At 51.7% G+C, this 14,616-nt stretch overlaps 1 protein-coding gene and 1 long non-coding RNA gene across 2 annotated transcripts; both read right to left on the bottom strand.

Annotated features, from left to right (window-relative positions):
- Positions 1-299: 299 nt before the first annotated feature.
- Positions 300-9,908, bottom strand: LOC311428584 (uncharacterized protein; the record flags this gene model as incomplete). The annotated part of the gene is made up of 3 exons (XM_084539966.1): positions 9,398-9,908; positions 9,007-9,253; positions 300-328 (listed from the first exon to the last, which is right to left on the bottom strand). Exons 1-3 carry the CDS (start codon positions 9,860-9,862, stop codon positions 300-302), a joined length of 741 nt encoding a protein of 246 aa, XP_084396092.1. The 5' UTR covers positions 9,863-9,908.
- A 945-nt stretch (positions 9,909-10,853) lies between these two features.
- LOC311428591 lies at positions 10,854-14,574 on the bottom strand. The gene is made up of 4 exons (XR_014687779.1): positions 13,755-14,574; positions 12,938-13,249; positions 11,809-12,271; positions 10,854-10,952 (listed from the first exon to the last, which is right to left on the bottom strand). It is a non-coding gene; the product is annotated as an uncharacterized lncRNA (long non-coding RNA).
- Between the last annotated feature and the right edge of the window lie 42 nt (positions 14,575-14,616).

Below are 14,616 nucleotides of genomic sequence, written 5' to 3'. Positions count from 1 at the left end.
TTACATTCACATATCCTATGACTGCAAAAATAGAAGGCAGGGCTCAGGGAACAGCAAATGTTGGAAATGAAAAAAAGCAGCCTGTTTCTTCAGAGTCTTAAGCCTATGCTGCTAGGAAAACAAAACAAAACAAAACAAAACAAGAGGAGAGGAGAACAACAGCGGGAAATTTACCTATTCTCCAGGTGTTCAATTGCAAAGCCTCCTCTGGAGGATCAATAGCTGCGAATTCAGCGTGCTTAGGAGAAATCAGATCTACATCTGAACCATAACTATTTCAGTAGTATCACGAACTTCTGTTACTCTGAAGAAGCAGTCAGCACCATTTCTATGATAGCAAAGAGATGGATAGAGTCTGTTATTCACATCAAGTAGTCAGGCAGGTTTCTTTAGGAAGGCTGGGTTTCACTAGAACATTACTAGCCTGTAAGCCTCATGGCATCACCTTCCATCTTGACTGCTGAACCTCCTTGCTCCCTACTATCTTTGCCAAGATACAGCTGTCCACATTTACTTTTCCTACTTGGCTGGACTGAATTTAAGAAGATCTTGCATCTAAGAAAGGGAACAAAAGCTGCTGCCCAGCAGCGTCTGGCTCAGGGAGGAGTGAGAAAGCTCTGTGCAGCCCCCAAGGTCCGTGCAGCAGGAGGCAGGAGGTGCTCCAGGCTCCCAGCAGCAGTTCCCCTGCGGCCTGTGCAGGGAGAGGCCCCTGGTGGAGCAGGCTGTGCCCCTGGTGGAGCAGGCTGTCCCCCTGCAGCCCATGGGTCCCCCGTGGAGCAGATCTCCACGCTGCAGCCCCCCTGTGGCTGGAGGAGCCCCCGGTGGAGCAGGTGGCTGTGGCCTGGAGGAGGCCGCGGCCTGTGGAGAGCCCCCGCAGGAGCAGGCCCCGGGCTGGACTGGAACAGGCTGTGCTGAGCCTGCTTTGCCCGTGACGCTCCTTGTGGAGTGATCTCCCTGTCCTTCTGGCAGCCCTTGAGCCCTTGCCAGCCTCTTTTCTCCCCTTGGCGTTGGAGGAGGGCCAGGGAGAGAGCGCTTGTGCTGGAGCTCAGCTGCCCAGCTGAGGAAAACCACCACGGCTCTGTCTTGCCGCTGCTGCAGCACGCTGGTAGCAGCCAGCACCGTCTGTTCTTCGAGCCTCAGCAAGCCCACAGCATCTTCCCAGAAGGGATCCCTTTCCTTCACGCCTGACAGGCGCCGCCTCCAGAGGCTGAGGGCTTGTGCCCCGTTTGCAAGCGCTTTCTCAGTGCCCCCTTCCCCAGAGAAGGATCCCAGCTGCTTGGCTTCCCTGCCCTCTGCTGCCAGGCTCCCGCAGCTGCTATCCCAGCAGCGCAGCAGCCAGCTGACAATGTGCTCGCCTGGAGGACAGCTGCAATCTTGTCCCATGGCTCGCAGCTCGCCCAGGGATGGGGATCACCTGCTTCCTGCTGCTTTTCTCTCTGCTCTCCTTTCCAACAGCCTCCTGTGCCCTGGGATGGCCCTACCTTGGGGTAGGCTGCCTCGCCTTCCTCTTGCTCCTTCCCCTTCTTGGGAGGACTTTCTGCCCTTCCAAAACGAGATGACTTCTGCATGCATTCCTTCCCCTTGTGTGTATTGGTGCCTGAGACAGCAACGGGGTAGTCCCCGGAGCCAGCTGTAGGGCCTGTGCCAGGCTTGGAGGGGCTGCAGGGAACATGCCAGGGGCTGGAGGGGCTGCAGGGAAAATGCCAGGGGCTGGAGTGGCTGGATGTGAAGTACTATCAGTAAAGAATTTCTTCCTAACATATATCAGAAATCTAACTTTTCAGTGTAAAGCTATTAGTCCATGTCCTGTCACTCCAGGCCCTGATAAAGACCCCCTCCCCAGCTTTCCTATAGGTTGCCTTTAAGTACAGGAAGGCTCTCAGCCTGGCACACAGTAAAACTGATGTCAGATCCTTCACTATATTATTTGAATTTCATGTAAATAGAACAGACTATCAACTTACTTAGGAGAAGTAATACAATTTCAGAACTATTCAAAACCAAAGGCATTCCAAACTAAGTTTAAGTTCAGAGGAAATCCAAAGAAAAAAACTAATTTTGAAACTAATAATCAGAGACCATAATCTTCTTCAAATGATAGATTTTCCTCCTGTACTGGGTAATATTGGTCTGTCTTTAATGATCATCCAGACATGGCTTTGACACCGAGTATCTCGCTTTGCCTCTGCATTAAGTCTTCTTCTCATGTGAGGTAAATGTCCTGCTCTTATGGGATGGGCCTAGGAGACACACGCGCTGTGTCTCATGATGCTTGGATATCATCTTAATTCTGGGTGAAGATGAAAGGTCTCACTGCTTCCTGAACAGGGAAGTGGATGTCTGCAGTTAAGAACCCTCTGTCTAATCTAGAAACATGAAGGAAGGAGTTTGCTGGATTGCAAGTGACAGTGAAGAAAGCCACAGATGACATATCAAACTGATTAAAATGTTATTTAGCTCAGGGCATGGCTAATGAAGTGGAGCTGGAATAGTTTGACGACTGTAATTACGCTCACTATCACTGTGACTTGTTTATAGGATGGTAATGCCTAAAGGTCCCACTGGAGCCTGAAACAAGGTTGTGCTGGGTGCTGCACGTGCATATCTCAGTAGCGCTTTGATAGCTAGTGATACAAACAGACAAAACAGAGATTGAAAGGAGAAACGGGGGGACAGAGATAAGAAGATCTTCCTGCAGGTCATTTAGGGTATGAGCCAGGACTTCAGTGCATCCAGCTCTCTAGTGCTCTGCTGGCCCAGTGAGATGAATGGAAAACATTGCAGCCTTGGAAAAATAGTGCTTCTTCTAATTCTTTGGCCAGTTTTGATGATTTAGGACTGCTCTATTTATTTATTTATTTATTTTACTTTCCCCATTTGTGCTGGAGAAGGTGAACTTTTTAAATACCTATTCTGAATTCAAATATCATTTTCATTGTTATGTTTCTGTTTTGTTGGCACTATTCGTAATGACTTCTACCCTTCAGTGGAAGCAAAAGCTTATCATACCATAAAACTGATAAAACAAAACATAAAACAAAACCAGGCTTAGAATGAAATTTTTGAGGCTTACAAATGCAAACTTTGAAATCTAAGGAAATGAATCATTGAGTCTGACTAAGCATCTCTGGGACTGGAGTGCAGAGAAGGCAGAGTTAAAATTCAAAATTCCGATGGGAAAAAAGCAATGAGAAAAGGTACATTTCAGAGGTTAAAAACTGCAAAAATAAAGTACGAATGACCCAAAACCTCCTTCACATAGAAAATTAAACAATAATAGTGAATGATACTTAAGCCACAGAACCCAGGGGGAACAAAGAGAACAAATTAGGACAGTTGCATACTCGAGGCAAAAATAGATCAAAAGTTAATGATGTCTCAAATGCTGCAAATCTTATTTCCTGCATCTAACAGCAACAACAATGTGATATTAAGGGCAGTGACAGGATTCCCATTGCAAATGAGGGTAGGGCACTAGGCACAACATCATCTGAGGTGAAATAAAAATCTACAGTGATTCAAGTGAAAAATGACAAGCTGATATCTACCTAGCCTATTAACAGCACTGGCACACAGAACAAGTCAAGTAGGAAAAATACATCACAACTGTGCAAATCAGGGATAGTCCCCAGAATGGGAGAGTAACAAATATACTTCTGTCCAGGAGAATGTAAAGAGTGATCCAGACAAGTGCAGGCCTGTTAGTTTGACATCAACACTGGGCAAAGTTTTGTAGCAAGAAGAGATAAGACTAGGGAAGTAGCGGGTAATGTGGAATTTACAAGATAATTTATTAAAGCTAATTTGTTTCCAGAGAATTTAGTAGCTTGCCTTTGTAGGACCAGTGCTCCCCTACACAGGGGATGAACTACATCTATTTCACTTTCTGTGAGCTTCTGATACCTTATCTATGGATTTGGGCTTTGGGGCTGCAAGTGAATCAAGGGAGTTTGCAATTGTTCACACTGTTCGAAGAGGGAATTACCGGCAAAGGAGAGGTTCCCTGTAGTGATTCTCAGAGACAGTTCTGAAACTGCAGCTGCTAAGGAGGCAAAGACTCATGGAGAAATGTAGGCTGGAAGGGAGCTCTGAAAACCCAACCTCCTATTCAGAGCAGAGATGACTTCAAATTTAGGTATGTTCATATGGACATGGTGGCCGAAGACTAAAAATTACATATGAGCTTTGAGATTTCCAGGTGACATAAAGTTGGGAAGTACTACCGAGCCTGACAGAAGGATATCCCTTGTGATTGAAATGGTTCAGGTGAAGTGACATTTGATAATACAAAGTAGAGCCATGCTTAGAGATTCTCAACAAAGGTTTTTTTTTTGTTTTTTTTTTTTTTTTTTGTCATGTTTGCTATATGGCAGTCAGGAGTTTAAAACAAACAATAAAACAACAAAACCCCATGTTCATGCACTGTTAACAGAAGAACTGAAAAAGTTAAGTGGTTATATGGTGTGTATGGCTATTCTTTTTTTTTTTTTTTTTTTTTTCTCCAGTATAAATACACCTGACAGGGCAGCCCTGCCACACATATAAGACATGAGGCAAAATTCTGCCACTTGTATTCACATTGAACTTAGGAGGAAGTGTTCAGAAGACAGAAGGAACAAGTTGCCTATTGTGTGGAAGGGAATTAAAGGACATCATTCTGCTCAGCCAGATGCCAGTTGAGAGAAAAATATGATGTCTCTGTGAAAATGCATTTCTTGAGTAAATATCAAGGAGAATTAGGAAATGTGTAAGTTGGGAGATACATCTGAAATGATGATTGCAGTTGGCTTATGAGGAACTTTGGACAGGAAATTGGTAGAAACTTCCCATTTTAAGAATAAAGTGCACCATAGATATGAAGTCAGCATTCACCTAAAGAGTAGAGGCCAACTCAAAGCCCCCACAACAAAGCAGTGGACAAACCAGAACACTAACATGTTGTGGTCTAGAGTCACACAGATATACATAAGTTTACTATACCTAAACATCTGAGGGGTTCCTTTGAGAGGCGGAGGGCTTGTGCCCCATTTCCATTTCCACTCTCAGTGTCCCCTGCCTCAGAGAAGGATCCCAGCTGCTTGGCTTCCCCGGCCTCTGATGCCAGGCTACCAGAGCAGGTATCCCAGCATCGCAGCAAACAGGTGACAATTTGAGTGCCACAGCAGTCCTCAATGCGAGCTGGACACTCAGGGCACTTGTGGCCACCCACCTTTGTGAGCTCCAAGGCTGACAGTGACTCTCTGCTGAGCTGCCACAGCTCTCAGGCGTCCCGGTGACAGAGCTTTCGGCGCTAAGCTGACTGCCAGGAGAAAAGGCTGCCGTGAAATGGCTGCTCCACAATGCCAGGAGCAAGGTCTGCTGGGCTGGGGGTTCGCAGGGGAGCTCGGCCTTGGGCCTGGCAACTGCGCCTGGAAGACAGGGATAGCCTTGGTGTGCAGCTGGACACCTGGGCCTGAGAAAGCAAGGTCTCTTTCCAGACACTTGGCACCATCGTCACCCAGTGGCTGTCTGAGGGGGACGAGAGAAATGCACAGCATCTCTTGCTTTCCTGAAAAAGGGATGCATTTTGACCCCAAAGCGAGCTCCTTTCTCTCGGAAGCATCACGTCCTCCTGTCTTTCTTGTATTTGGCTATGACTTTAGGAATCCCTGCAATCCCTGCAGCTGTGTCCCCTGCCAGCTTCTTGTGTGCCCCAAGCATCCTCGCTTGCAGGGCAGTAGAAGATGCAGAAAAGGCCTTGCCTTAGTGGAAGCACTGCCCTGCAGGAGCTCCAACATCCCTCTCAGCAGCACGCTGTAGCCCCCAAATGCCCCCGAAAGGGCACATTTCAGCTACTGGGAAGGAAATGAGCTCGCTCAAGGTGAGCTACCCGCTCAAGGCCCAGGTGTCTGTGAGGCGGTGTTGGCAAGGAGTCCTGTTGTGTGAGTCCGTTCTTTGTGGGTGCTCCGTCCCCACAAGGCTTGCTTTTCAAGGCCCAGGAGAGTCTTGTGGGCACTGGCCTGGGGTCCCAGGCTGAGCCAGCTGCTGGCTGGCAATCAGGGAGGCTCGCTCGGTGTCTTGGCTTGGGTTTGCGTGGCCAGGCTGTGGGAGCGGGGGGCTGCAGGGGTGTCCTCTGTGAGGAGAATGCAGCAGCTGCCCCATGGGAGCTCAGGGCCGCTTCCAGGAGGCTCCTTCCAGGAGGGACCCACCCGCTGCTGCCCAGAACGCAGAGCAAAAGGATGATGTTTGCGCCTGGGGGAGAGCCCATCTAAGAAAGGGAACAAAAGCTGCTGCCCAGCAGCGTCTGGCTCAGGGAGGAGTGAGAAAGCTCTGTGCAGCCCCCAAGGTCCGTGCAGCAGGAGGCAGGAGGTGCTCCAGGCTCCCAGCAGCAGTTCCCCTGCGGCCTGTGCAGGGAGAGGCCCCTGGTGGAGCAGGCTGTGCCCCTGGTGGAGCAGGCTGTCCCCCTGCAGCCCATGGGTCCCCCGTGGAGCAGATCTCCACGCTGCAGCCCCCCTGTGGCTGGAGGAGCCCCCGGTGGAGCAGGTGGCTGTGGCCTGGAGGAGGCCGCGGCCTGTGGAGAGCCCCCGCAGGAGCAGGCCCCGGGCTGGACTGGAACAGGCTGTGCTGAGCCTGCTTTGCCCGTGACGCTCCTTGTGGAGTGATCTCCCTGTCCTTCTGGCAGCCCTTGAGCCCTTGCCAGCCTCTTTTCTCCCCTTGGCGTTGGAGGAGGGCCAGGGAGAGAGCGCTTGTGCTGGAGCTCAGCTGCCCAGCTGAGGAAAACCACCACGGCTCTGTCTTGCCGCTGCTGCAGCACGCTGGTAGCAGCCAGCACCGTCTGTTCTTCGAGCCTCAGCAAGCCCACAGCATCTTCCCAGAAGGGATCCCTTTCCTTCACGCCTCCAGAGGCTGAGGGCTTGTGCCCTGTTTTCAAGCGCTTTCTCAGTGCCCCCTTCCCCAGAGAAGGATCCCAGCTGCTTGGCTTCCCTGCCCTCTGCTGCCAGGCTCCCACAGCTGCTCTCCCAGCAGCGCAGCAGCCAGCTGACAATGTGCTCGCCTGGAGGACAGCTGCAATCTTGTCCCATGGCTCGCAGCTCACCCAGGGATGGGGATCACCTGCTTCCTGCTGCTTTTCTATCTAATCTCCTTTCCAACAGCCTCCTGTGCCCTGGGATGGCCCTACCTTGGGGTAGGCTGCCTCGCCTTCTTCTTGCTCCTTCCTCTTCTTGGGAGGACTTTCTGCCCTTCCGAAACTAGATGACTTCTGCATGCATTCCTTCCCCTTGTGTGTATTGGTGCCTGAGACAGCAGCGGGGTCGTCCCCGGAGCCAGCTGTAGGGCCTGTGCCAGGCTTGGAGGTGCTGCAGGGAACATGCCAGGGGCTGGAGGGGCTGCAGGGTGTGTGACAAGGCTTTGAGGGGCCTCAGGTCCTGCCGCAGTGGTTGAAGTCGATGCAGGGAACATCAGAGTTGTTGGAGGGGCTGCAGGTAAAATGCCAGGGCTTGCAGCAGCTGCAGGCTGCGTCACAGCTTTGCATCAGGTCAAGACGCATTTTCCTAGAACCATACATTTCCTCCTGAAGGGGCTGAAGAGCATGGAATGGTCTTCAAAATGCACAGAGCAGACCCCAGCAAATGTAGAGCTGCTGCTAGCAAGTAGGTAACTTTATTGTTCCTGTTGTTAATTTTGTTTCACAACAACAGATGCAAATATGTATCTTGAATGAGGGCAAAGGTGACCTTGGATCTGAAGCACACAGGCGTTCGCTAGTGTCCCCCCATCCGGAGTGAATCCAGAATGACTCGGAAGGAAAAATAAAGTCCAAACCAGTGCGTTGTGATGAAGAGAGTTTAATAGGGTAGAAAAGGAATAAAAACCAACAAAATAATAAATAATGATACTTACAGTTTATAAGATATTAATATATAAAAATATTTAATACTATTAAATACTTATAATTTTATAATAATAAAACAATGCCATACCGTACAACACAGTCAATAAGGTGGATTTAATTAAATAAATAAGAAAACCAATAAATTAAATGAAAATTAAAAAATTTAAATTTAATACAAATAAAACCCATTTGTCCCATTCCAATGAATTGCTATCCCCATCATCACTTCCCATCCCACTGATCATTTGCTATCCCAAAGACCTCCCAGTTCTTATCCCCTTGGCATGCCAGTGCAAGAAGAAGTGCTCTGCAGGCAGAGGCCTTGCTGAGTGACCACCTAAGGAGAGGAATTTAATCCAGAAGGCAGGAAAGAAGAGCAATGCCCCGAAAGAAGAAGCAAGTCTTGTCTCTCAGCCCTTTGGTGTCCCAAGCAGCAGTTGCCATGGCCAAGCTTTCCCAGCCCAGCTGCTGCCAGCATCTCCCCAGCTTGCCATTGCCACCTTCCTGGGTGAGGCGCGCGCGCATTTGCCATTGGCGCTGTTGCCATCCCTGTGAGTGGCAAGCCCATCCCCTAGCTCCAGCACGAGAGAGGGGAGAGGGCAAGCGAGAGGGGCAAGGGCTGAGGAGCGTGGCTGAAGCTGGAACAGGTGCCTGCAGAGGTCTCTGTGCCTGCCTGGGTGCTGCGGGGGCCGTCGAGGAGAAGCCCGAGGTTGGTCACGGGTAGCTGGAGCCTGGCACTGTCGGCGGGGCGCTGGGCATGCTGCTGGGGCTGCTGGAGGTGGGCTGCGGCTGCACACAGGCCAGCTGGCACGCTGGCCCCAGCGCCTTGGCCCTGGCCCCCAGCGGCTGCAAAGTCTCGCTGGGGGTCTTTGTCCCCGGCTGCTGGCGCTGCAGCGTCTTGGCCCCGCTGGCCTGGGGACAGAGCCTGTCCTGGGGCCGCACGGCACGGGGCTCCCCACTCGGAGTCTCCGGCAGCAGCCGCGCTCTGCGGGGAGGTGGCGCCGCTGCTCCTTGCCCCCCTGCAGCCCCCGGGCTTCGCGCTCTCTTGCTGGGTGCCGTGCTGCTGTTGATCGCCAGCTGCTGCCCGCTGCTGCCTGCTTCCCTGCTGCTGCCAGCCACCGTGCTGCTGCCACCCGTCTTCCCCTGGCACGGTCTCTTGCGGCCTTGGCCAGCCTGGCCCAGCAGCATCTTCCTCTCCTTGCCGGGGGGGTTCTCTGTCGTCGGCCTCCTGTGCTGGCAGCTCTGCGCTGTCCCGGGGGTGCTGCTGGGCGCAGGGCGCTTGGCCCCCCGCTTGGTGCCGGTGGACGCAGGGGCAGGCGGGGGGCTCTTGAGGGGACCCAGGGGGTGTTTGGGCAGGGGTCTCCTATGGTCAGTGCGGCCCTTGGGGTTGGGGCGTTTCTTGGGGGAACTCGGGGGGGATTTGGGCTGGGGTCTACGAAGGGCACTGCGGCCCTTGGGGTTGGGGCGGGTCTTGAGGGAACGCTGGGGGGGTTGGGGCTGGGGTTTACTAAGGGCACTGGGGACCTTGGGGTTGGGGCGGGTCTTGAGGGAACGCTGGGGGGGTTGGGGCAGGGGTCTACTAAGGGCACTGAGGAGCTGGGTGTCAGGGAGGCTCCTGGGGGGACTCAGGGGTGGACTGGGTAGGGGGCTCCTAAGCGCACTGGGCAGGGGACTGGCTGCAGGGCTGAGCGGGGGGCTCACTGCTGGCACGACGGGGGACTGCAGCGACAGCCCACCCTCAAGCTTCTCGGGGCGCAGCCCAGGGGTTGAGGGGACCTCACCGAGGGCTCCTGTGGCTTCCAGTCCCTGCGTGCTCGGCTCCTCGATGTCCTCGCAGAGGTCGGGCAGCTGCGAGAGGAAGCGGCTGAGGGCAGGACTGCTGGGCAAATCGGGGAAGGCGTCCTGGGGCTCCACGGCATCGAGCCAGCTGAGCAGCTCCTCCATGCCGGGGATGGGGATGTCCAGGTCGGCCAGGAGCTCGTCCTGCATGTGCTGCAGCTGCTGGCTGTCCCCTGCCAGCTCTGGAAAGGCCTCGGCAAAGGCATCAGGGCCCAGCTCGGGCAGCTGCGGGGGCTCCTCAGGCACCTGCGGGGCTGTCGCCGCTGAGGACGAAGCAAGAAAATCCCCCAAGACGGGCGATGTCAGCTTTCCCATGGCCCCTGGGTGTGGGGCGCCCAGCGGCCGGCTGTGCCAGCCCCAAACTCACCGTCAGGCGTCGCCGTCTGGGTGCTGGCGGTCCTTGGAGCCTGGGCAGGCTTGGGGGCAGTGGGGCCGGGCAGCGGGGGCCCCTGGTCCTCGCTGAGCCCCACGGCGTGCAAGCAGGGCTCCGGCAGCTGCCCCCGGCTGCTGCTCAGGGTGCGGGGCGTGGGGAGCGCCTGCCCCCGCAGCGGAGGCCCCGGGACGAGGGGTGGCGGGGGGTTGCGCTGGGCGGGGGCCTGCAACAGGCAGGTGCCTGCGGGGTGCAGGAGCTCCCCATGGAGCACGGCCCTGGGCCCCAGCCCCAGCGCATGGTGGGGTACCAGTGTCCCCGTCACCATGGGCTGTCCCCACTGATGGACACAGGGGGCACAGGGAGGAGCGGTGTGGGGGAGCTGCCCCCCGGCGGGGAGCTGCACCAGCTGCAGCTGGTGCCCCATGGTTGGGAGCTGCACCAGCTGCAGGTTTTGCTCCACAGCGGGGAGCTGCACCAGCTGCAGGTTTTGCCCCACAGCGGGGAGCTGCACCAGCTGCAGCTGGTGCCCCCCGGCGGGGAGCTGCCCCACAGCAGGGAGCTGCCCCCCGGCGGGGAGCTGCCCAAGCTGCAGGTGGTGCCCCTGGGCTGGGAGGTGCCCCCCAGGTGGCAGCTGCACCCTGGCGGGGAGCTGCAGCACCTGCCCCTGGACCCCCGGCACCACGTGCCAGACGGTGGCCTGGGGCAGCGCGGAGGGGAGGGTGGGTACCTGCGGGGGCTGCAAGGGCAGCGCCGTCGCTCCGGGGAGGGAGGGCAGCAGCCAGGCAGCCACCGTTGGCGGCACGGCTGGGACGACGAAGGGGGAGTTTTGCGTCTGCGCAAGCCGCGGAAGCCGTCTGGGGAAACCCTCTGTGGGAAAAAGGCCGCTGGGCTGAGCTCTGGGGCGCTGGGCTCGCCAGCAGGGCCGCAGCCCCGGGAGGAGCGGGAGCCGGCTGCTGGACCTGCCATGGTGGCTGGAGAGTGGGGCAGTTGCTTGGGGAACCCGGGCAACGGGGGTTCCGTCCCAGCGGCTCACCAGCCCCTCACCGACATCTGAACTGACTGGAGAAGGTGGCTTCCAAAGTCCTCCCATTAAACGGACTACATTTGAATTCTATGCTAAAATTGGTGAGCTGTACAGAATATTAGGACCAAGCTACCTGCTTTGATAGCAAACGGTTGACCTTAGGTAAGTTACAGTCATATGATGGTTTGACTGGACGGCATCCTTGGTTTACTAGTGATCAAAGCTGACCAAATCCTAGCCACAGAACAGAAGCGTTCACTAACTTGCTAGAGAGAGCACTTAGGAATGCAGGAATTTAACTGCTTTAATGCTGCTCTTTCTCTCACGTATCTGCAATTTCCTTAAATCACAAATTGTCACTAGCTATCCTTGTTCATTTATTCAAAGGAACATGATTCTGGTTGAAAAGGCACTCTAACAAGTCCTCCGTTGTTCCTAGTCTGTCCCTAGCTTCTTTGAGAGGTTCAATACAGTAGAAAATTAAAAATAATAAACTAGCAAATAATTAACGTGTGGAAGTGGTCTTTTTTCAGATTAGATTCCACCATTCAGAAAATCCTGCTTAAGAGACATTTTTTCTTTGCTTTGAAAGACTGACCTTCCCCAAAAGGAAACTAATTAGTATCTTCAGGCTTGACGAAATACTTGAATTCCTCAATTTAACAGAATTGCTTTGCACAGCCCTCCTATCCTGCTTACCTTGCAAGCAGTGTATCCAAGTGGGGCGGGTACTGCTGTATTTATCAACGAACATCTCTTTCACGTATATAGCCCAGGGATCCCCATGCCCCGCACTTGTGTAATGCATGCAAGACGTTGACTTTCTTCCTCTACTTTGGACTGGTTTAGAGAGAACGAGTTCGCCATCTGCTGGCCAGAGAATTCACTGAAGCCCGAAGAGCAGTAGAGCAGAGGCATTTTCTTCTGTGCTCTTCCTGATTTTTCAGCTAGAAGAGATACTTCCAGTCTAGTACAATCAGGATTCTTTTGACATTAGTATCGTAAAAAGTCCATTTTTGCAACACTGGAATTTGAAAGACCTCCGTTCAGTCCCTAATTTTGTTCTTGATAATGGGACAGATTGCATGAATGTTGGCAAGAATGTGTGAACAACCAGCCTCCCCTCCATGTCATATTTTAAGATGACAACTTCTGGTGCTCCCTCTCTCAGAAAAGAAAAATGCTTGGAAACAATTGCACTCGCTCTTAAGCTTGAAGAAACTTGTCAGTGCCAGAATCTACTGACTCTGGCAATTTACTTCATCATCCAAACTGGGCAAAAGATATGAAAACCTCTTCCGAGATTTTACTTCTCCAAACATTACGTGAAAGGCATTCAGCTGTACAGCAAGAAGCTGAAATAGCTGAAGGTAGTATGTAATTCACGTGAATTGTTCAGGCAGGTTTTTTTTAGGAAGGCTGTGATTCATTAGAACATTACTAGCCTCTAAGCCTCATGGCATCACCTTCCATCTTGACTGCTAAACCTCCTTGCTCCCTACTATCTTCTTTGCCAAGATACAGCTGTCCACATTTACTTTTCCTACTTGGCTGGACTGAATTTAAGAAGGGAGCTTGCAACTCTTCCTCTTGTTTGCCACTTCATCATCAAACCAAATGAAAACCATTTGCCTTTAACCTCTTTATTTCAGGCCTTCTTTCCTAGTGGTCATTCAAAACTGGGAAAAAAATAGTCTACCAAGTGGGGTTTTTTTTTGATTTGATAATAAGTCTGCAGACTGTTAAGTCATCAAGCACTTCAAGACTGTTTGAAATAATCTCGAGATTAATATAAAAGGAATTCCTCACACACGCTGCAGCCGCTTACCTTTAGTATAGTCGTTGGATGCGATGGAGCAGTATTTCTTGCTTTCGCCTGCACTGGAAGTCTTCCCTTCCTTGTAAGGTTGTTTACTGCTCTCACTTCTGCATTACTGACATGAAGAGCCATCTGGAGGATGGGATTCTTCCTTCTTCTCCCGCGTTATCTTCTGGAAACGAGGATCTAAGTGTTCCAAGGAGCCTTTCGCTTTCCTGGTGTTTCTCCTTTTTCTTCTTTTTCTTCTCCTTTTTCTTCTTTTTCTTACGCTTGCGATTGGCATTGTCAAAGTGGAGCGCACAGAAACACAAATCATGAAGTCTGAAAGAAACATGCAAGTTAAAAAGGGAAAAAAAGATGTGGCACTTGTTGCCTATATGAAACTTGATTTATTTTACCACAGGTGATGATTTGCAGCATGTCAGCTATTTTGTGGTGCTTTGTGCACACGCAACTTACTTTAGATGCAGCAAACTTAAGCCGTCAGATTGAAGGACCATAGGTCCTGGTTTGTACACAGATCATTAACAACGGCTAGCTCTGGAATACGTGCAAGCAGAAAAAATCTTTTAACCTAATCTGGAATGGTGTACGGATGTGATTCGAACTATGTGGTCCAAAGCTAGTGCTCTGACACAATTCAGCAAGAGCTTTCCTGTCTTCACTGATCAACCTAACAACATGATCCCCAGCCAGCTGATGCTATCTAAATAACTTAGAAACTACCAGAAAAAAAAAAAAAAAAATAAAATAAAAGGAAGACATGAGAAGCACCCAGAAAAGAATTAGGATAAAAAATGCGGAGTATGCTGGAATCCTTGCTTACTTGGAATCCTTCTCTCCATCTTTATCCTTAGACTTCTGTTTCTTCCAGAACTTGTGATATTTTTGCATTTTTTTCACCACCTACAAGCTCCTTTTCTATCTTTCTGTCTTTCCTTTCTATTTCACTTTCACTACCTTCTGCACGGGTATATTTTCTTTTTCTGTTTCCTTCTGTTTCATTTTTCTGGCGACAGTTCTCCAAATGAGCTGACACAGGTGGAAGCGCATGTCTTTCACGAGAATGTCTTCTGGAATGTTGCTGAGGTACCGAGCAACGATGCAAGTCTGCTCGGGGTGTGCTAAAGCGACGTACATCTTCCTCTCTCAAGAGGGAACCGTGAGGCCATCCGCTTTTGTAATGATAATGCTTATGTGACCTGCTGTAGTAAGTTGCAGTCAATCTGTCAAAGGCTGAATCGCCGTGAGAGAACTTTCTCTCTCTACTGTCTCCTGTCGCATGAGGTGAATAGTAATCCTTGTAATAGCCACATCTTTCCCATCTCCGTGCTTCGTCTCGATAGTATCTTTCTCTGCTCCAACTTCTTTCCCCTTTGGATCGGTAGTACCTATTGCTACCTTGTTCTGATCTTCCTCCGCTGCCAGATCTGTACTTTGAATATTTGACTGCTCTTCTGCCATTCTCAGGGCTGTTTCTTTCACGAGGGAAAGATCTGTACCTGCTTCCCTCCCAGTACTCCTGCTTGTGACTCTTTTGCTCAACAAATTCCACGCTCTGAGAACACCTCCTCTTGCTGGAAGGACCTGCTTTTTGACTCTCCTTCTCTTCACTAGGAGCATGTTCCCTCTTGCTTCGGTAATGCTCTTTCTCAGTGGTTTTAGTCTTGTCCTTTGTATCTTGGCGT

This window comes from Aythya ferina (assembly GCF_964211825.1).
Source record: "Aythya ferina genome assembly, contig: HAP1_SCAFFOLD_96, whole genome shotgun sequence".
Taxonomy (NCBI): Eukaryota; Metazoa; Chordata; class Aves; order Anseriformes; family Anatidae; genus Aythya; species Aythya ferina.
This window is presented reverse-complemented; position numbering and strand designations above follow the sequence as displayed.